Below are 22579 nucleotides of genomic sequence, written 5' to 3' on the forward strand. Positions count from 1 at the left end.
TGGCCATTGGATTCAGTATGATTTCCCACATTACCTTCTATTTTTATTTCTATTTTTAAACCCTTCTAGTAGGTGAATTATCAATTTGACCATTAATTTCATAAGAGCCCGAGTATAAGGAAAAATTAGTTTATTCATTTCTGCCGAAACTATTGCGATTAATTTTTTTTAACGTTAGAAAAATTAGTTTTATATGTTCTGCTGTCGGCCGAAAAAATTACAGAATTTTCCTTGACCGCGAAAAAAACACATTTACCGACAATTTACCGACACTGGCTAAACATCCTTAAGAAGGGTTCTGAGTCTTAACTTGAGACTGCTAAAAGTCTCTATTTAAGACCTGACATCGGCAGAATAATAAATTTCAAATAAAATTAAATTTCAAGACGTCAATAATTGATAGTACTCATGAATTTTAAATTATTAAATTAATCACCAATTAAATATCCAAATTCCGCATTGTTTTATCAATCAATAATTGTGTTCGGAGGATTGACAATCGAAAAATCAGGGTAACTTACGTAATTCTCAATAAAAAATCACGCAATAATTGAAAAAAAAAACCTCATCGTTTTATAATAATTTTATTAACACAATGTAGCGACATGAATGAACTTTTCAAGTGTCTACACTTTTCCACTGGGTTAGTTCGCATGAAATGTTGATAAATGATACATAAATGATGAAAAATGAAGAATAACAGAAAGATTTCAGTGCAAATACTGAAACAAAAGAGTAAACAGGGCAAAATGGTGAGTTATTTCAGTATAGAATGTCCAGAGTCATTCTTTCTGGAAATTCCAGCCACAAAAAAGTTCTTCTGACATTTTCTACTGGGTTGAGTGAATCCCCTTATGATTAGAATTTCTTTAAATCATCTTGCTCGAACGAAAATGATGTTTTTGCCCTCCATGGTGTCATTCCAGTGCGTCCATTCCAAACCTGTCGCCCTAAGGTCCCAATGCCACTGAAAAGAAAAAATAATTATTGATTATTAATTAACAAAGATGAGAATTTATTGAGAAGCGCTCAAAAGTAGTGGTTTTGACACTTGATGAGAATAGCCTCATGTGTTTACCTCACAAGATCTCCTCACACTTAACAAGTAAAAAACCCTGTCTCTGACTCTCCGTCCACTCTGAATAATTAGCAATTGAGGTATTCATCATATCAGTACAGAGATCCCAGTGATCAGGCTCAGCAATTCCATCAACGACTTCGTGTTTCTCCAAGGGTATAACTGACGTAAAACCTCTTGAATATAGTTTGCAGGGATATGAGTCCACGCAAATCTTCTTCTTCTGCTCCATGTTTCTGTCGTAATAATCATGGTCGACTGCCATGCTCTGTGTGTGAAATTTGTCGTAGTAATCGATCAACTGTGAGTCATTGATTTTTTTGAAGTAATTGTGATCCCCCAGGACAGGTAAATTCCTCTTAGGAATAATCAATTTCTGATTCTGATTATTCAGATTGATTTTCACATCAGCCACTGGTGAAGATAATGCAGGTGTCGATGCATACGAGTGTTCATTCAAAATAGTCTTCCTCTGAGACCTCTGTGACAACAAATTCCTGAGTATATCACTCCTCATGTCGTCTTTATCCTCAGAATAACAATAAATTTTCATGTCCTTGTCGAAAAATCTCTCCTGAGCTACAAGTGAATGAGGTTCAATATCAATTTCCATTCTCTCCTCCTGATTTTTAACCACTACCCTTTTTTTAACAGAATCTCCATGATTTTTATTGTGGGATATCAGTAAAACTTGTGGATCCAATTTTCCATCACGAAGACCTTTGACATTTGACTTTTGGTTTTCTAAATTTTTTATCACACCGTTTCTGAATTCTGAATCAATCTCCATCGATTTGAGGATCATTTTGTAGCAAATGTCAACGACATTGCCACACGAATCACAGATTTCTTGGGGTAGATCATTGTTCTCCACAACCTGTAAAAGAAGGATCAATTATCAATTTATCATCTCTACGAACAAAAAAATTTCCCCACAAATTTTTATTCTCAATTCTGCAATTTTTAAAATAATTCTAAAAATCATCGATTATTCACCTTAATCGGAAGACACGTGACTATTTTCCCAGCGATATTAAATTTACCACTGAAAATGGGTGATAAACTGCTGCTCTCCTCTCCACACAATCGACACTTCTCCATCGTCATGGCCAAATAAATCAGAGGTTACGTCAATGGACTCATCAATAACAATTTCCCTCGAAGATTTCAAACTGCACGAACAGTAATTGCACCAAACATTGTATTCCTCTTTTCTACTTGTAGAAACCCCCCAATGCGATCCAAAAAATCCAAGAATCCCTCTCCACACCTGTTGTTTACATTCTTAAATCACATCTACGCGAAATAGTTACGAATTCCACGTGCTCGCAGTTTTTTACGATCTCCAGTCAAGTGTCTAGTGTCTTTGTCGATGATATCTGATGACTTGAACATCACCAAGTGGTTATTGTTGGTTATGTTATTGTCGTAGTTGAGAATTTTGCGTGATGATGTCGCAGTTAGTTTCTGTTTCTCCGTTCTGTTCTGTCATCTTCGTCCCTCTTATTTTTATTTATCCATCCACACGAAGTTAACAATTTAATTTGCATGATTAATTGTCATTAGCTGATGCTGTTGAATGAGAGTAAACGAGTGAGAAATATTTTACGATGGACGGATGGACTTAGGGAATGAAATAGACGCGAACATTTTGGTTTTTTGTCATTTTGTTGATTGATTGTGGATTTATATTTTTACGATGGTGGAGGAGGCGACCAGTCCTTGTCACAGACCCAAGGTAAGTTCTTTAATTTGCTAATTGTTTTGTGGAATTGGGCAATTAATGGTGAGGGAATTCTAACCTATTCTCAGAGCAAAACAGCCAGACCCAGACCTGTTTATCTGTGGAATGTACTCGACGTGCAGAAATGGTTGAGGAGACACTGCAGTGATCATTATCAGCTTTATCACGAGAGGTTTTTGTACGTGAGTATCAAAAAACTAGATGAAGCTGAAACTAGCAGAATATTCGTCCGGGGAAAATTGAATTTAGCGGATATTTAAGTGTAGGAGATTCTAATAATCATATGTAGGAGAGGTTGGGCTAAAACGGACACTTGACTTTTTTAAAAATGTTAATGAGAGGTTGAAATGTTGATAAAATGTAATTTTTTTTTTTTTTCAATACAAAAAACAATTCTTTCCCTTTGTGACGAGCCTAAACTGAGCTCAATTGATCAATTTGTTTCTGAGTTATGAATAATTTTAAAAAAGTCTAGTGTCCGTTTTACCCCACCCTCCCCTACAAATGCTGTTTAAGTGCGAAGGAGTTTGTATATTATTTTAAAACATTTGTACACTCCTAGATTTGCCTAAGACAAATCTTCTGCTGTCGAATCTTTCGCTAGTTTTAGCTTCATAAAAATTAGGAGTATGAGTGGGGAATAGGTGAGGGTTTTCATTGGATGGGAATTGGGAAAAAAATCGAGGAAGTTCGTGTTTTGGATGGTTGATTGTCTTCGATGTTCAATAACATCGGATCGGCAGAGTGAAATTGAAAAAATCTTCTTTCATTCTGAAGATATTTTTTCAAACTTCAAAATGAGGCCTGACTTACTCGAATTGCATCATCTGGTCGGGATATATCCAGGATTTAAGAAAGCTCATTTTATTTCCCCTCCTTTGTTCTGTTAATTTACATCGTTATTAATTCTCCTGTTTCGTTACAATTGGACAAAAATAAAAAGGGATTTTTTTGTAGGAAATTTTGTCAGCTACAAAAAAAGTCAATTGACAATTTCTTGTAAAACCCCTCATTCTCCAGATAATTACGAAATTCGGGAAGAGTTTTCATTGAACTTAATGTATTGAATTTATTCGGGATTTAGATTGAGGCAAAATTGACTCCTGAAGTCGTGTGCCTAGGGAGCAGTTGATGATTTTTATTGAATACGGGTTGGGAGGAAAATTGAACCGTTTTCTTTTCATTCTGAGGACATTTTTTCAGACTTCAAAATGAGGCCTGACTTGCTCGAATTGCATCATTTGGATATATCCAAGATTTAAGAAAGCTCATTTTATTCCCCCTCCCCTGTTCTATTAATTTACATCGTTATTAATTCTCCTGTCTCGTTACAATTGGACAAAAATAAAAAGGGATTTTTCTGTGGAAAATTTTGTCAGCTACAAAAAAAGTCTGTTGACAATTTCTTGTAAAACCCCTCATTCTCCAGATAATTACGAAATTACTGGAGACTTTTCTTCCAACTTGATCCGTCGAATTAATTTGCGAATTAGATTGAGGTAAATTTGATTTCTGCAGGTCGATTAATATTTTCCATAAACAGCGGGCGATTATCCGGATGGCAGCCATTAGCACCTCCCAAAATCAATTATTAACTCGCACGTGAGGTCTGAATGCCATGACTAAATTTGCAACTGTAGCTGTACAGTAGAGTAAACTAGTTACTCAATTTAGTTCAGTTTGGTCCGTTAACTTGAGTAAACACAATAGAGTGAATCAACACGTTTAGAACATGCACCTGAGCCATTAACATAATTGAGTATACTTGAGTCAACACGTGAAAATTTATCTCAGGGTTTTCTACTCGTGTATTCACCTCACAAATTCTCTTCACACTTGACGAATAAAAAACCCGGTCTCTGACTTTCCGTCCACTCTGAATAATTAGCAATTGAGGTATTCATCATATCAGGACAGAGATCCCAGTGATCAGACTCAGCAATTCCATCAACGACTTCGTGTTTCTCCAAGGGTATAACTGACGTAAAACCTCTTGAATATAGTTTGCAGGGATATGAGTCTACGCAAATCTTCTTCTTCTGCTCCATGTTTCTGTCGTAATAATCATGGTCAACTACCATGCTCTGTGTGTGAAATTTGTCGTAGTAATCGATCAACTGTGAGTCATTGATTTTTTTGAAGTAATTGTGATCCCCCAGGACAGGTAAATTCCTCTTAAGAATAATCAATTTCTGATTCTGATTATTCAGATTGATTTTTACATCAGCCACTGGTGAAGATAATGCAGGTGACGATGCGTACGAGTGTTCATTCAAAATAGTCTTCCTCTGAGACCTCTGTGACAACAAATTCCTGAGTATATCACTCCTCATGTCGTCTTTATCCTCAGAATAACAATAAATGTTCATGTCCTTGTCGAAAAATCTCCCGAGCTACAAGTGAATGAGGTTCAATATCATTTTCCATTCTCGCCTCCTCATTTTTAACCACTACCATTTTTTCAACAGAATCTCCATGATTTTTATTGTAGGATCTCAGTAAACCTCGTCGGTCCAATTCTCCATCAGGAAGACCGTTGATATTCGACTTTTGGTTTTCCAATTTTTTATCACGCCGTTTCTGAATTCTGAATCAATCTCCATCGATTGAGGAATAATTTTTAAAAAATTATCAAATTCACTCGTTTCAGCACGACATAACAGGACGCGTTTTGCTCAGAATCAACGAGAACATCCTGTTGAGACTGGGAATCGTGAATGAACAGCACAGAATGGATATCTGGCGTGAAATAATGAAGCTTCATCTTAAGACAGACATCCTCGAAATAAGGGACATCGAGAGAAGGAATAACATGAACTATGATTGACTGATTTTCAATATTTTTGAATACATCTCTTGTTGAATATTATCGTAGAAGTATCTCTTTTTTATTAAATCTCCAGTTTACATGGATCACAGTGTAGTATTTAAAATTTAACATTTATTTACAATGAAATATCGAGAAGTTCTTAGCCCCTAATTAATTAACATTGATGCTTGCCTGTTTCTGGCAGGCACAATGATTTCAGTAGGGAAGTGGTAAAATGTCACATTATTTTTTGTTGAAAATTTCATGAGAGCCATTTGTTTTCGGAATAAATACAGAACAACGAGAATCAAACTTTCACCTAATTTCTACATTTCACCACTTCTCCATGAATTTTCCTCCAACGAAATAGAAAATTACAAAAGGAAGGGAAATTGTCTGCAGCAATTCATAATCAATTCGTTCCAGCACAGGACATCTAGGTGAGATAGTCTTTGGAATGAAAGAACTTTCTGAAAAAATATCATTTTCGTTGAATGCAAAAATACTGGACATAATCGACTCGACGAGGTCGGAAAATATTAAAAATATCTCACTCAGGCATCCTCAATGAATTCGTTCCCTCAAATTGCATTCATCATTAAGAAAAATCACTACTGTCCTGTCATCCTGCATGCACTCAAAAAAATATAAGGATGAACAAGAGTATCAATCATCTTTTTCATTCTCTTAATTATTATTTACAACTATAAACGCGAGTGTTTTCCCCCAAAATGTGTCCTTAATTTGACTAGAATAAAAATTATTCCTCGAGGTAATTGAATAGGAGTTTATGGTAATGATCGGATGTGACTAATGTTTGGTCATTCGTTGTTAATTTCACCTTGGGGCATTGCAAGGATATCTACGAGTGAAAAAAATTAGTGGAAAAACCTGGCGCTTCCTCTAAGAAATTGTACTGAATTTCTGTTGGAACTGTAAGAGTTCTTTTGAGGTTTTGTTGGAATTCTGTTTGAAAAATCTGTTTGTTTTTTAAAGGAATTCTAATTTAGATTTCAATTTTTCTATAGACATTCTCAGGGAAAGCCTCAGGTTTTTCTATTAATTTTTTTCACACGTCTCCAAGTACTTGGATGATGTTTCTACCCTAGAAATCATTTATTCAATCTTCTAATAAATTCATTTCTGTTCAAAATGTTTTCAGAGATCCATATTCATCATTTTTATAATTCGTTTTTGTGGACTAGTTGTGAAAAATTTTACAGAGAAAGGTAGTGCTAGTTGTGAGAAATTCTAATCGAGTTCTATTTGAATTTTTCATATTTTTTTAATTGAAATTTCATAATAAAAAAAATTGAAAAAATTTTGTGAATTAATGTTCAAAAATTTTTGTAGAATAACATTGAAAAAATCACGTTCTGCTGAAAAGTCAACATTTATCAGCTTTTTTTCTATCAAAATATCGAATGAAATATTTAAAGACTAATAGATTTTTTTAATGATTTCAAAAAGAATTCTAATATAATTCCAGCAGAATTTTCACAAATTTCCAATTGAAATGCAATAAAATGTTCTACATTTCTTCATTAAATTTTTTCACACGTGAGGGAATACCTGGAAAAGCCTATATATTTCCCAAATTTCGGTGATTCTGATTATTACGAACATTTCCACTGTTTTTGCACATATGCCAACAAAAAAATTGAAGAATGTTAATAGCACTTGGATTACCCCAATCCCCCAAGAATATTTCCGAAAGCGTTTGAGCTGTGCCCATGAAAATTATTCAGGGATGCCATTAATATTGGATTCTTCGATATTAATAGAAAAAATCAAAATTAAAAAACAATAAAATAATTGATAATACGGGATTGTCAATTGTCCATTGCGTAAATAATACTAAATTTTATAAAAAGGATTTTTAATTAACCAAATAATCGTCAATCTTCCTAACTAAATTATTGGTTGATAAAATAATTAGGAATTCAAATATTTAATTGATGATTAAGGGCTGCGTGTACTATCTTTCGAATGTTATCTGGATTTTTCTCATCTTTCGTAATCCAAAATTGTCAATTGAGTAGTACATCATGTAGAAATTTCCAAAAATTATGATAGAATGATTAGAAAAATAGAAAAAATTCTGAACTTTTTCAAAGAGCGTTTTTAATTGAGATTCAGAATGAGTTGAAAAAAGTGGAAATTACAAATATCTGATTCGCTGTGGCAAATTATCTATTAGCTGTCATTTTCCATGGTAGATAACAAAACGCTAACTCCTCATGGGAGTGACAGCTAGTTATCTCAATTTTCAAAACAGTGGTATGTAGTCATCTGCCATTTTTATGTGATAAAAGTGTGATTAAAAAATTCTCCAAAATATTACAACTTTCTTCAAAGAGCCTTTTCCGTAATAAATATATCTGTGCAGTGTGGGAAAAGATTTACGAAATCAGTCTACCCCCTGCATGATATTGGGTGACAGGCCGCCATTTGTCACCGTAAATCAGATAATTTTTCAATTTCTTGTTATTCAACTTATTCTGAATCCAAATTAAAAATGCTCTTTGAAAAAATTAAGAATTTCTTCTATTTTTTTAAAAATTATTTATTCATAATTTTTCAAAACTTCTACATGATGGAGGACTTAATTGACAATTTCAGATGACGAAAGGTGAAGAAAAATATCGAGATAACGTTCGAAAGATAGTACACCCGGGCCTTAACTGCAATTCTAATTTATGAGTATGGCTACCTCTGAAATGATTTCCAAAACATCGAACAGAAGATGATGAGCGCCAACAAAAACACGACCAGAAATACATTTCAGTAGCGAAGCGGTAAACCGGGTTAAGTCGATTTTGACCATTGGCCAGTTTTTGACGAATATCTCGGAATCTAAAAGAGATAGTAAAATTTTTGTTATGACCTTTTTATAGCCCTTAATTGGTTCTACAAAAAAGGTTATGAGAAAAATTTTGCTATCTCTCTTAAGTTCTGAGATATTCATCAAAAACTGATCAAAAGTCAAAATCGACTTAACCCGGTTTACCGCTTCACTACTGATTTGCAATCCGTAAATTCGGTCCACCCTGTCTCGTGTTCAGTGTTGACCATTACACGTGGATTTAATTTCATCACAGACACAATTCCTGGTGTTCACCAAGATCGCGGGTATGTTTATGCCGACCAGATGAGAAAACATATAATTCAGCGGTGTTAATATCATTGTTCCTGTTCGTTGATCTGTGCGTGCTGGTGCGATTATTGTTGCCGTTGCGGATGCAGCAGCCGGATTTCAGTGACCGTGAGTCATTGTCGAAACTGTTGATGGAGACTCGGGAGGGATCGCGAAGGGAGACCCCACGGTAGAACGAACTGCTGGACTGGTAGCCGGATGTTGGCCTGCGCCAGTCGTATCTGAACAGAAGGGTTTAGGGATTATTTCATAATTTTTCAATTTTCATTTATAGTGTTGATGACTATTAGTGGATGTACGAATGAAGGGTTTATATATTGGTATTTGGAGACGAAAACTCAGTAGCGAAGCGATGAAGGGTTTAACCCTAGATTGCCCACATGGAAAAAATGTGTACAGAAATATATGTCACTTATACACTGAGAGGAAAATGATAAAGTTCACGAACAAGTCTTACTTGCGCCAAGAAAATAGTTTTTTGAAAATTATCAAAAAAGGATTTTTTTGTGCCAAACATGCAGAGAGTGCGCTGGAATGAAAAATTTTTATCGCAAAAATAAATTTAGTAGTTGAAAAAAAATTGCGTTCTCTGTACACGCAAGAAATGTCATTTCTAGCACTACTCCTTCGTTATTCGATACTCCCATACGTATTTTGCTCCCGAAAAATCTTTGTTTTATGCGGAACAAGGGATAGTAGTTTTTCGTTTTGGCTGTCTAATAATCACAGACAAGAAATGAACCCCTAAATGAAACAATAATGATGATATGATAGCAATTTTGTAACTTAGGGATAAAATATTTGTTGATAAATTTTCCTCTATATGAGATATTTTCATCCTGAAAAGGCACCGTCTGGTGTGAATTATTCGCCTCTTGAGCCAAATATTTCGTTGCTGTCGAAAGCAGAACAATTATTCATGTTTGAGACTTTCAAATTCGAACCAAACAAATTCCTTTTTGGCAATTTTCAACTAGCGATTTTGTTGGCCCAAACAAGACTTATTTGAGAACGTGTTTGTTTTTCTCTCAGTGTACTACATAGTTTAAGAGATAAATACTGAAATCCGGGGTTCTAACACACAAGGCGTAGGCCAAACGGATTTTTATATCCGCTATCAAATTTATTCATATTCAGAATTTTACCAGAAATCGATTTTATGCCTGAAAAAATTAAGTTTCCGAAAGTTTAAACAATTTCAAGTATTCATTCATAACTAACGAATGTTTAAAAAAATAATAATTCTGTGCAAAATGTTATTTGAATGCCGCTGAATATTCCCGATTTTTTTCAAATTTTTTGAACAAAATTTAATCGACGAATTTAATGATTGAAAATGGTCGTCAGCTGCGTTTTCGAGGAATATCTCCGAATCTAAGGCAGATAGCGCAATTTTCGTAAGGACCTTTTTTGTACGCCGAATTGAGGGCTACAAAAAAGGTTCTAACAAAAATTTTGCCATCTCCCTTAGATTTCGAGATATTCATCAAAAATGGACAATAGTTAAATCTACTCAAATCTAGTGAAGGTTTTCATTAAAAAATTCACACACAACTTCAATATAATTTCTCAGGGAACATACTACATTTTTTATTATCCATTTTGACACAATAAAAGCCACACGCATTTATTCCTCTACTCAACAATACTAGTTAATGAATGAAAAAAAGCACCTGAGAATGTACCTAAACGACGCCCTCGTTGTCTGCGTTTTATCCATATCCAGGCTCTCGGTGGGAGGACTGGCGGACCATTTTCTGGATCTAAATGGGCACCGCTGTTGAAATTCCCTCTTAAATTTCTCCTGAATCCGGAAATAAAACAAAGGGGTAAAATAATGCGTGGTGGGATACCTAGAATTCAGTGATTACAGTTTTTTTCCCCTCTCATTTTACTTTTTCGTCGTGAACAAGGTAATTCCGAGGCCCCTATCTGCAGTATGAAGATCGTAAATGTCTCTGACTTTTATGCGAACATGGGATATTCCTATAAAGTTGTTTTTCAGAAATATTTGAAGCACGTGAGGCACTCTGTAGGACACATAACTGCGGTCGTTTGGGGAAATGCGAGCTTTTATGTAATCCATAAAAATTATAATTTTTTCGCCGAAGGATAACTTTGAATTTTTGTTCCTCAAACTTTAGCTTGCAATCCAATTGAGCGTTAATTAATTGATCAACTGTGATAATTAATCAAATGAAGATTCATTTTTCCGTCCGGATGAACCCATTCATCATCAACTAATTTCCCTCGTGAGTGCAGCCCCAATAAATCTCGAACTCGAGTTATCGTATTGTATAATTAATATATCAAAGTCAACTCACGTTGTAAATTCCATAGATGAATGGATTGTAGCAACTGTTCGACATGGCTAGCCAGTCGCAGCAGAACCATATAATGTTAATGTACCTGTACCTGGAACAGGAGGTGAGAGACTTGTATTCGAAATTACACCGTCAGTGGGAGGGGTAAAATGGACCGTCGCGAATCATCAATAATTCGAGATCTAAACAGTGAAATTCAATAATTTTTCTATTTCTAGTGCTCCTTTTGCCGGCTTAACTGCATTATTATTTTAAATAATTGATCGAAATTCTTTGAAATTACTTTATTTTATTATACGAATTGTTTTCGTAATTGAGAAATATGCAAATTATTGTTGATAATATCAGTAAGATTAATTATTTTTAGTTATTTTTTTCTTATTTTATTCGACTTTTTTGGAATGAGTAAAAAACATATTTATTTATAAAATCATGGAAATCAATAGAATTCTATTTTTCATGCAATTTATTCAATTGAATTTCTATAGATATTCCTCTATGGAATAAAATTTTCCTATGGAATTTTTCCATACGTAATATTTCCAAGGAATGAAACAAAAAAAAATGGAAAATTCGAGAATTTTTTCCATTATTAATAATTCATTACATTCATATCAAGGGTTAATAAAAAAATTGAATTAGGAATTTTTTGTAATGAATAATAACACTAAATGTATTTTTCATTGCGATACTGAGGAGAAATGAAAATAAAAAATGAAACAAATAATTTTTCAATCAATAATGGTATAAAATTAATTTTCATTATCATATCAATGGAAAATGTTGAACAGGAAATATTAATTTCAATTATTCATTGTAATACTAGTGGATAATGGAAAATTAAAAAATACGATGACTTTCGTCACAAGGAATAGAAATATTACGATTTTCCTTATTGATTGAATGATTACTCTGAAATATTCAAGTTAAATTCGTGATTAAATAAATAATAATTTGTTATTATTTATTATTTTTCATTATTTTCATTTTCTATTATTACTCGTTGATATGGTATTTAAAAGAGGTGAATTTCTGAATATTCATTCATAACGTAATGAAAAATATTTACTCTTTAATAGTGATTAAGCCAAAAAAGGAATTCGAATCATTTTTAGTCTATAATATTTTCCATCAAGCATTTTCATTTAAAAAAAACGAGCAGATGAGCTATGGAATTTTTCAACACAATCAGCCAAGAATTTTCTAGCGAATTAATTCAGTAGCGAAGTGGTCAAACGGTTAAGTCGATTTTGGCTATTGGCCAGTTTTCAATGAATATCTCGAAATCTAAGGGAGATAGCGAAATTCTTCTCATAACCTTTTTAGTAGCACTAAATTCGCTCTACAAAAAAGGTTATTATGAAAATTGCGCTATCTCCCTGAAATTCGGAAATATTTCTGGAAAACTCGACTAAAGACTAAATTGATTTAAACCGTTTGATCACTTCGCTACTGAATTACTATCTGGGTTTTAATTACTATTGGCTATCCAAGGGATCCAGTTTTCCCCCACGCAAAATTGTCAATAGCCTAATGAAAAATTGATCAACATACTCATTAATCTGTGCGTAAGTGTACTGAAGCACGTTGTACGTCTGCAGAGGTAGCCAGCAGACCGCGAACAATGCAACTACTATGACCAGCATTTTAATTACCTGGAGATTAGAATAGTACATGATAAAAGTTAGGTAATAAAATCCCCTGGGACATGAAGGAGAGGTCACGTCAATATTGAGAGAGTTTAATTTTAGATTTTTTACCCACCTTCTTTTTATTTTTCATGAGATTAGCGTCTCGAGAGTCTTGGGCATTGCCTGGTGCTCTGCTTCCCCAGAGTTTTAATGCCATTCGCGCGTAAACACAGGAGATTATAGTCAGCGGCGTTAAATACTGGAGGAAACCGAGGAGTGCACGATACGTCAGCATTGATCTCTCTGACATATTTACGTTCTGACAGAATGGCTTCAAGTGAAAACGACCGCCTGGTTCAGAGGGAATTGATAGTTTTTGCATTATTGTGACAGGATTATCGTTTTTTGTTGTTTATGTAGACAGTATTTTTGCCAAATGCGGATATTTCCCGAATTTTTTTCTTGTTCGATTATTTATTTTCAGTTATACCGCACGAAGAAATTTTTATTGGAATTTAAAAGGCCCGGGTGTACTATCTTTTGAACGTTGTCTCGATGTTTTTTTTTCATCTTTCGTCATCTGAAATTGTCAATTAAGTCCTGCATCATGCAGAAGTTTTGAAAAATTATGAATGAATAATCAAAAAAAGTAGAATAAATTCTTAATTTTTTCAAAGAGCATTTTTAATTTATATTCAGAATAAGTTCAATTTTTTTATCATTCTATCATAATTTTTGGGAATTTCTACATGATGTACCACTCAATTGACAATCAATTTTTTTATCATTCTATCATAATTTTTGGGAATTTCTACATGATGTACCACTCAATTGACAATTTTGGATTACGAAAGATAAAAAAATCCCGATAACATTTGGAAGATAGTACACCCGGGCCTTAATTGAAATTCTTTTGAAAATATTGAATGACATCTTTCGATGGAACTTTTCTTATTGAAACTTTTTCCGTAGAAATTCCTCGACATGAATTTTTCAAGTTTTTTAACTTGCCGGGCAGGGAAGTTATTGTAATTTGTATCCTTTTTTTCTTGTCATTCCATTGAGAAAAAATAATTAATTTGCAGCGAAAAATGCTATTGAAAATGAGTCAATACAATAAATTGTACAGCAATAAAAAATTCTATTGATTTTGTGTGTGAATATTCTCTATTGAACATTTCTATTGCAAAAAAGCGCAGATGGTTTCAATTGATCATTAGAATGATTTGTCTAGAAATTTAATTGAGAAGAAATGAAATTTTCCAGTGGATTTGCTGAGTTATTCTATGAATTTTTTTCGAATGTGAATATTCAATTTCGAAGTAAATCTATGCAAATTATTTCTTTTATACAAATGATTTATGATTTATTATTTATGATTGAAGAATGATAATTTCAAAATGTTCAGATCTCCTTGGCTGACCAATTGATTTCAATTATTTCGTCGCAAAAAAGTATAGGAAATATCCTTACTGAAGCGAAAAAAAAGAAATCATCCGTTCAATCAGGTCTGATGAGCATCTGCCTGTACTCCTCAAATAGAGCTAAATTCTTGGATCTATTCCTGGAGTCGAAGCAATTTCATTGACCTTGAGATGAAATAGACATATCCCATTCTCCCAAAAGCTCAGACCCCCATAAATTTCGAAGACAGATTCATATGATGCTGTAAAATACTACGTCAGCTTTTTCGTTTCGACAACTACATCTCTTTCACTTTTCGCAATTGTACGGATATTCCTCTATTTTACATTCCCCCCGGGTGTCATAAAATACTCCCAGTTTTTTATGTCTCAATTCTCCGCGTGTCACATGCAATCTCCCCTCGTGGAAAATGCTCGAAGTCGGAGAATACAAAAGAGTATTCGACACCTTTGAAGAAAAATAGAAAGTCACGATGATAGTGCCTTAAGGGGTTTCGTGTGAAAAGTCAAAATAATGAAGAAAATTGAAGGGGAGAAATATCTGAGTTCGCTGCGTCATTGGGAATTTTTCCGTATTTTTTTCCTAGGTCTCGGCCTCAAGAAAAAAAATAGTGAAATGTGGATGGTTTTGTAATCCTTTCAGCTATAATAGACTCAAGTTGTCATATTTCCGATAAAAATAATGGGGTATTTAAAAAAATAATAGTGGTGAGAAATCAAATCTTGCTGGAAAACATGTGTATGTTCCAGACTTTTTAGAGATTTTATAAAAAAGTTATTTGAAAAAATGATACAAGAAATTCAGAGTTTCGGAGTAAATTCTATCCACCATGGCAAGCCTGCCATGTCTCTGATGCACCGTTAGAAAATCATTGTTGAAATTTCAAGTGAAAACACTTGAAATTTTGAACAACGACAAAGTTCCATGAAATTTCTGTAGAATTCTTCATTGACGAATTAGTTAATTTCTAGAATATTCAAGTAATTGATTATTATTGATTATGCAGACATCGGCATAATCGAAATGTTGAATTACAGTTGAATTTGAAATAAGTCAATTGTTAATATTACCCGTCAATTTTTTTATTTTAAAAATAACCATCAATTTAAATTTCAAATACTGTATTATTTCACCAATCATCAACTTAAATATTCAAATTCCAATTATTTTATCAACCAATAATTGAGAAATTAATTTACCAATTATTACATTAATTTTCAACTTTTAATTAGGATAAATAAATCTAAATTACTATAAGGTGCAACTTCTCATAATATTACTAAAAGTAATGATTGATACCGATCTATGTTCAGGACCATACGGCATTGAAAAACCTTGAAAATTTTGAAAATTCGGGGAATAACTTCTCTGAATTTCCCATCTACTGAAAATTAAATTGTATGCGATGGTCAGTTTTCACGATCAGTTTGGTAATCCAAGCTTTTATCGAAAAACCAATCATCGTTTAACCAAAACGTGAATAACCCAATTTTCTTGAATTTTCAAGATGAATAAGAAATTTAGTGAACGTTTTCATTTGAAATTGAATTCCAACTCAACATTGAAAATTCAGACGACGCGTGACTGAAATATCAACAAATTTCTAACAGTGTGCATTTTAATATTGTTTCAATAATTATAAAAACATCCAATAAAAATTATTTGACACTCGCAGGTGATGGGAAAAAATCGATCAATCTGATAAAAAAATTAATATTTAAGAAATGGTCAAACCCACACTGAAATAGTCACTTGACAATTGAGAATTTTCGTGTTCAGAGATTGAATCAGGGCTCGAAAACAATGGGACTCTCCTTCGTATCCGAATGATTGATCCACGTATGAGGCTGTCCCAAGATTGATAGTATATGAATATATCGTTAAATATATGTCTTGCGCTCCACCGGCAATTCCATCTCTTCTGCGTATAAATTTCAATCTCCAGGTCATGTTTGACCAGTGAAATTTCCCAAAAATGTGTGTACAGAGTCTTTCCATATCTCTACCCGGAAAATATTCTACGTCAACTCGGGGAAAATGTCGATTTTATGGCTGAAATATTCGGAAGCGTAATTTTATTTGACTTTCATCGAAGAAGCGTTGGAAAAAGGCAATTTACTGTTAGAGAATTTGTACGAAACGTCCTCGTTCGAAGGTTCAATTGAATTATTTCTGGGGATTAAGAGTGAGCTGTACTGGGGAGAGGGAATGGATGAATTTTTTAGTGAATAAATTTGAATTTAGCAGCGAAGGGGTGAAATGGGTTGACTTTTTGGTGATTATTTTTCACATTCGGGCTTTGGCCAATGAGAGCTTTCTATTCAACGTCATGGGGCAAATCGACATGGTTTTATTCTTGTGCTTTTTCCCTATGCAAACTAGGAATTGGGACGAAACGGCGATTGTTTTTCTCCGTTGGAGTTTTTCTCTGCCTCGCGCGAGTGGAGAAATGTATTTGCAGGATTTAATTAATTCCGTTTTCAAAAATCACAACTGATGTGAAACGTGGCACATTTTATTTCCATGTATTCTTTTCTTTAAGCATATCTAAGTACTTTGGCAATTTTTTTTTTAGTGAAATGCTTTTCTACTTTTGTAGTCGAACATTAGAGCTTTCATTTGAGTTTTCGTACACTTTACAATAATTTTATCATTTAAACTTTGCAGGTTTGAATTTGAATCTCGATATTGAACGTTAGAAAATATTTTATAAATCTGAACGAAAATTATTAAAGAGTTTATAGCAGAGATGTCAGACAAGATGTGAGTGAGAATCAGAATTTTTCAGTAATCGATTTCGTGCCTAAAAAAGTAAGATTTCCGAAAGTTGAAACAATTTTAATTATCTATTTATAAACAACTAATGTTTAAAAAAATGATAATTCTGTGCAAAATGTAATTTTTTTAACGCAATTTAATTGACAAATTTGATGATTGAAAATGGAAAAGTTTTTTTTCATTGAGCATTCCAATGAAAGAATACATGTAGCTCCACGATTGCCGTACACTAAAATTTCCCCCGTTTTTGTAGGTCATTTGTATCCAACCTTTTCCTCCACGTATTCCCTCCTGCCAGAAAGCTCTCAATCTCAAGTAAAAAGTTTCGAATTTCAAGTAACTTGATATTCCCGGTAGATAAATTCCCCTCAGAAGCGTAAGAATTTTCACACCGAATGAGCCACCCCAAGTGATATTACTGTGTAATTGCATCAGAGTCCGAGTGAATAATCTTTTTTCCCGGAGTAGATAGTAGTCCACGCCAACCCTAGAGCAGATAATAGAAACTTTCCCCCGAGAAATTGGAGCACTCTTTTAAGAGAGCGATAAACAAGTTACAGAGAAGATTAATTAGCTCACCAGCGGAGCTCTCCGGGACGAGCACAACCCGGAGGGCAGCGGCCATCGGTGCAGCGAGAGCACCACTCACCATCCAAATACCAGCGATGATGATTTTTGCACGGAGTTTGCTGGGTCTCGCACTGCAATCAACATGAAACATTCAATTTGATAACATTCAACCGCAGGTTTCGAGCTGAAGGGCTCGAGCTTGTGAAGTTCATGGACATGTTATCATATCGCTAATTCTAGACTTAAAAAACATACTCAAAGAATTTTTACACTCATTGTCAGATAAATGGTTTATTTGCATGAAATGAACTTTACCTCATACAAATTTCGCAGAAAAACTTTTATTAAAAATTCCATTAATTTTCCCCCGATTTTATTGGAGAATTCTACAGCTTTACTGTGCATTCCTTTCATGGAAAAAGCTGAATAGAATTTATTCCGAGAGAAAATTGGTAGAATTTTGCTAGGATTTGTTGAATTGATTTTATTAAATAAAATGTTTTCAGTAAACATTTCCAGTGAAATACAGCGATGATTAGAATTGAAAAAAGAAGATTTAATAGAATTTTCTACCGAATTCGTTAGGTTTTTCTATGAAATTTTCTCGTACAGGATTCGATTGAAGTATACAGGTCGGGAAAAAATATGGGAGATCGTGGACCCTCAACTTTTACTTCTCAAATTAAATCTAGACAATAAACTAGAGAAATCAAATCAATTGATAAGTGATATGGAGATAGTAGACTAGTAAACACTTTTTGAATGTTTTTTGAATTTTCAATTGAAAGCCCGAGTTGAAGACACGAGTTTGTAGCAGAGATGTCAGGCAAGATATGAATGTTTTTTTGGGCTCAAATGAAAGAGCGGGTCGAGAAATAGCGTGCTAGGGCCTCTAAAGATGGTTTTGAACCAGGGGAGACTCCTAGACCCCACAGGACAATGTTGTCATAACTCTGGTTTCCAACTGAACTGTCAGAGCTGATAACCAGAGTTCATAGCAGAGATGTCAGACAAGATGTGAGTGAGAATCTACCGTGAATCCACGGTAAAATTTACCGTGGAGCGTGCGAATAGACACTCCCAAAAAATATACAAATAAGATAATTCAATTTCTCTCAAGAAAACTGACCTTAAGGGCTTGAGAATAGCCCGGTGACGATCCACCGCTATTGCCGTGAGAGTGAAGACGGAAACGTTGACACAGAGTACTTGTACAAATGGACAAAAGGCGCACATGAAGTACGGTAAGTTCCATCGTTGGAGTAGTGCCGCTTGGAACTGTAATTTTTGTGATAATATTTGTTCAACTTTGAGGGCACTCATCGTCTTAATGCGTCGTCTGATGGCTCACGGTGGTAGTAATTCTCATTACAACTTCATTAATTAGGAGACGTGGGTGGCAAAGTAAATAATCAAGTTTGGGGAAAGTTTAGAAATGAAAGTTTGATGGCTGTTATTCCCTTGGCCCACGGGTTAACAAATCAAAATTCCATTTGAAGTAATAATTGGAGTGTAATTAATGTTAAAAATGCCTTCGTTTTCTATTCACCAATTGATTTATTGTATAAAAAATGGGAAAATAACAAAAATACTCTCTCGGGTTTTTACAGTTTTCCTCTCATTCCACCCTCCAACCCCCTGAGCGGCACTCATCGAAGAATGAGGAGAAACCTCCCTTGAGGGAAGAACCTACGCATGATAATGCATAACAATTCATTATTACCATTCAGTAATGAATATTAATAATGAATTATTCTTAATTATTAATCAATTCCGTAATTAATTATTTTATAAATTAAATTTATTTACTTTTGGATTCTTTTTAGGGTTTTATAAAAAAATAAAAATGCAGTGTATTTTATTCAATTGAATGTAAGTGTTTGACTCCGGGGGTTTGAATCCTCCGAACTAGCGCTTACGCTGGCGTCCCACTCCTGACAACGAAAGAGGGAGAGCGCCGCAGTTAGAATGCGATCCGTTGGTGGGGGTAAAGCCACGCGCGTGGAACCGGAGAGGTGCGAGAGAGAACGCGTGTGAAAGGGAATGTACTGGTGGGGAACGATTCTCCTCGCGCGGTGGGGCAGTGAGAACTTAAACAGGCAGGGTTTACTGTATTACTAATTAACAATACCCACCTGGAATGGAATAGCAAATAGTCCAATGACAATGTCGGCAAGGGCCAGATTAGCGATAAAACAGTTGGTAACACTCTGCATTCTCCTCGATGTAGCGACGATCCACATCACTAGGGAATTACCCGCTACAGCGAGCACCGAGATGCTCCCGTAGCAGACGCTCAGGAGAAATATTATTCCAGTGGGAACATCGTAGAGTTCATCTGTGCAAGCACATTTCAGTGAAATGAGCCCAAAAAACGAGGTGAAAAGTATCGATAATGTATTTACCCGGGACTTTCAAGTCACTAGAAAACGAACGCGCGCATACTTAAGCTAGTGGTTCATTGTATTTTTATGCTTTCATTTTTTTTTAAATAATGAAAGTAATTATAAATAATCAAAGGAACATATAATTTAGGGTCACGTTTCTACGATGACTTTTTACAGCTAGAATTATATTATTTCACACTAAATGATTGCTTCATGTCACAAGATAGTTAAATTATTCCATAAATTTTTTCTACTATTGGGGGGGTTGAAAAACTATCTCTCAAATTTTTTCCGATTTTTTCACCAGCCCAGTTCGGAGATATGGCTTTTTTCCGTTTTTTTTCATTAACTCGAGTTCTATCCATCCGATTTTGATTTATTAAGCGTTAAAATTTTTTATTTTTTACTACCTATAAGAATATTTTTAGTGAATTTTTTTTTTTCGATTTCTCGATACTCATAATAACGAATGTTTGAAAATATTATTCCTCCAATGTTCTTTATAATGAACATTGGAGGGATAATATTCATCAAATGACGTTATCTATAGTGAAGATCACCTACCGATATCCTCGTAGATGGGAAAGCTATCGTTGTACTCGTAAGATGAGTTGATGCGTGATTGCCATATTGGCTCGGTGTCCCCATCCTCAGATGACCACGAGATGTTCATCCTGGGACTAGTTGCCTGAAACTGATTTATAGGGCTTCATAACTCAACGTTGTACCGCAGAAATGTTGTCTAACAGTGATCAAGTGGGAATAAAAATAATGAAAATAATGAGATGAAATTGCTAATAAAGTAATTTTTGCTTTTCATTCGAAACTTCTCAAACGAAAATTTTATAAAACTCTGAAAAGCGGGGAATCACGTTAAGGTGAAATACAATCGTAAAATCTCCCCTTGCATTTCAATCTCATTTTCGAAGCCATATGTTAGTTTCCCCTGTTTCCGAGGTAGATTTTCATACCAGAATTTTCATTCTCGTATTTGAGACGAAGAGAGATGTGAGATTTGTAGCGCGGCCTCCACTGCACTCAGGAGAAATATGAATTGCGCTTCAGTCGGGGAAAATCTCGAGGTAATACTGGATAACGATATTTGTGTAATGCCACTAATTATGAAAAAAGTAAATTTGCTAGCCGATGTAGGGTACGTCACATTTGCTATTGCCTATATTTAAAATCGAGGGATCATCCAATCTAATTTATAACCATTTGTATCAGAGTTTTTGTTCATGTGCCTACAATCTCCGAAAATGAACAGTTACACGAATTCTTTTTTCTTCTAATGCGAAGTTTTGTTGATGAGTGGAGATACGGTCGGTAGTAAAATTGACGATGCATAAATTATCATCGGTTATTTTGTCGTGGAAATTTTGTCCGTGAATCAAATGTCACGGAATCGAGTTGGTACACCTCCGGAGAAGATTCCTCCAGCGAACTGGTAAACATGCGCGTACATGCGTGAAATTGATAAGCGATTCTGTAATAATATATCGAATTTTCGGGAAATCTCGGATGTGATAACAGTTAGGGGCGCTTGCACCAAGCCCTGTTGTCCAAATAAATCTTCAGAATAAATTTATGTCTAGAGTAAATTTATTTCACAGACAGATAACTCTAGGAATTCTAGGAGAATTTTTTTTATAATTCTAGGAAAAAGTATACGTATATATTCCATAAAAAAACGTGAATACAATCCGATTTTTCTTTACAATTTATTCTATTCGGATATGTTTTATAGCATCTCCTTGGTTCAAATTTTCTATTTTTTCTTCATCAAGAAAATAAAACAAAAAAAATTGAATTAAAATAGAAAATAGAATAGAATAATTTTTGGTTTTATTTTCTTGATGAAAAAAAAATAGAAATTTAAAATCGGCCAAAAACTAATAGAAAAGTCAATAGAAATTCAACAGAATTGTCAATTCTGTTGGATTTCTATTGACTTTCCTATTAGTTTTTGGCCGACTTGCTACTGAACTTCGCTATTGAATTTCAAATGACAACGTTCACTAAATTTTTCATTCATCTTGAAAATTCAAAAAAATTCGGTTTTTCATGTTAAACAATCATTGATTTTTCAATGAGTGCTCGAATTTCCAAACTCATCGTGAAAATTGAACATCACGTACAATTTAATCTTCAATAGATTGAAAATTCAGAGAAGTTATTGCCGGAATTCTCAAAATTTTCAAGATTTTTGCCGCATGGACCTGAAAATCGACAATTCCTTGAATTTAAAGAAATTAAGTGATTCGTCCATGAAGAAATCTGCACAAATTTCATGTAAATTTGTCGTTGTTGAAAATTTCAAACTTTTTCACTGGAAATTTCAAGAGTAATTTTCTAACAGTGTAAAATCTAAATTTATATATGTTGCATAAATATTTTATAAATCTTATATATATTCTAAGAATATATTAAATTGGCCTATATTATATATATTTTTAATATATTTTTCTATGCGAGCTGAATCTGTAGTATCCAGCAATGACTTTCAATCATATTTAAAGCAGCTCTACCCTTCGGCCGGGCTACGCTGTACATTTGAATATTTTCAGTTTTTAAATTTTTTAACTGAATTACATGGGAAAAATTTGAAAAAATTCATACCCAGTCAGTATTATCTAAATTAAATTTCGCAAAATATTGATATTTTTTCAAACATTC

General features: G+C 34.0%; 3 protein-coding genes across 3 annotated transcripts; 1 reads left to right on the forward strand and 2 right to left on the reverse strand.

The window, feature by feature from the left end:
* Nucleotides 1-568: 568 nt before the first annotated feature.
* On the reverse strand, nt 569-2509 carry LOC107038132. The gene is made up of 3 exons (XM_015257041.2): nt 2075-2509; nt 1079-1955; nt 569-967 (listed from the first exon to the last, which is right to left on the reverse strand). Exons 1-2 carry the CDS (start codon nt 2183-2185, stop codon nt 1080-1082), a joined length of 987 nt encoding a protein of 328 aa, XP_015112527.1. The 5' UTR covers nt 2186-2509; the 3' UTR covers nt 569-967; nt 1079.
* Nucleotides 2481-5735, forward strand: LOC107038133 (protein aveugle). Its single transcript, XM_015257042.2, has 3 exons — nt 2481-2816; nt 2891-3004; nt 5473-5735. Exons 1-3 carry the CDS (start codon nt 2778-2780, stop codon nt 5647-5649), a joined length of 330 nt encoding a protein of 109 aa, XP_015112528.1. The 5' UTR covers nt 2481-2777; the 3' UTR covers nt 5650-5735.
* Nucleotides 5736-8648: 2913 nt separating this feature from the next.
* On the reverse strand, nt 8649-20576 carry LOC107038074 (neuromedin-K receptor). Its single transcript, XM_015256955.1, has 9 exons — nt 20468-20576; nt 19652-19854; nt 18646-18794; nt 17526-17647; nt 12877-13094; nt 12667-12767; nt 11113-11203; nt 10474-10592; nt 8649-9009 (listed from the first exon to the last, which is right to left on the reverse strand). Exons 1-9 carry the CDS (start codon nt 20574-20576, stop codon nt 8727-8729), a joined length of 1395 nt encoding a protein of 464 aa, XP_015112441.1. The 3' UTR covers nt 8649-8726.
* Nucleotides 20577-22579: the final 2003 nt, after the last annotated feature.

Source organism: Diachasma alloeum, unplaced genomic scaffold (assembly GCF_001412515.2).
Source record: "Diachasma alloeum isolate Michigan unplaced genomic scaffold, Dall2.0 Dall_scaffold_00277, whole genome shotgun sequence".
Classification (NCBI taxonomy): Eukaryota; Metazoa; Arthropoda; class Insecta; order Hymenoptera; family Braconidae; genus Diachasma; species Diachasma alloeum.

What these genes read in the sequence shown, in the direction of transcription:
- LOC107038074 (XM_015256955.1), bottom strand. Translation starts at nt 20,576, where the DNA reads ATGAACATCTCGTGGTCATCTGAGGATGGGGACACCGAGCCAATATGG. An exon ending in CGTCCCGGAGAGCTCCGCTG is followed by an intron (nt 13,095 to 17,525) that starts GTGAGCTAATTA and finishes CCTCTGAACCAG; the next exon opens with GCGGTCGTTTTCACTTGAAG. An exon ending in TCATGAAAAATAAAAAGAAG is followed by an intron (nt 12,768 to 12,876) that starts GTGGGTAAAAAA and finishes TCTAATCTCCAG; the next exon opens with GTAATTAAAATGCTGGTCAT.
- LOC107038133 (XM_015257042.2), top strand. Translation starts at nt 2,778, where the DNA reads ATGGTGGAGGAGGCGACCAGTCCTTGTCACAGACCCAAG. An exon ending in GTCCTTGTCACAGACCCAAG is followed by an intron (nt 2,817 to 2,890) that starts GTAAGTTCTTTA and finishes ACCTATTCTCAG; the next exon opens with AGCAAAACAGCCAGACCCAG. An exon ending in ATCACGAGAGGTTTTTGTAC is followed by an intron (nt 3,005 to 5,472) that starts GTGAGTATCAAA and finishes CACTCGTTTCAG; the next exon opens with CACGACATAACAGGACGCGT.
- LOC107038132 (XM_015257041.2), bottom strand. Translation starts at nt 2,185, where the DNA reads ATGACGATGGAGAAGTGTCGATTGTGTGGAGAGGAGAGCAGCAGTTTA. An exon ending in TCACGTGTCTTCCGATTAAG is followed by an intron (nt 1,956 to 2,074) that starts GTGAATAATCGA and finishes CTTCTTTTACAG; the next exon opens with GTTGTGGAGAACAATGATCT.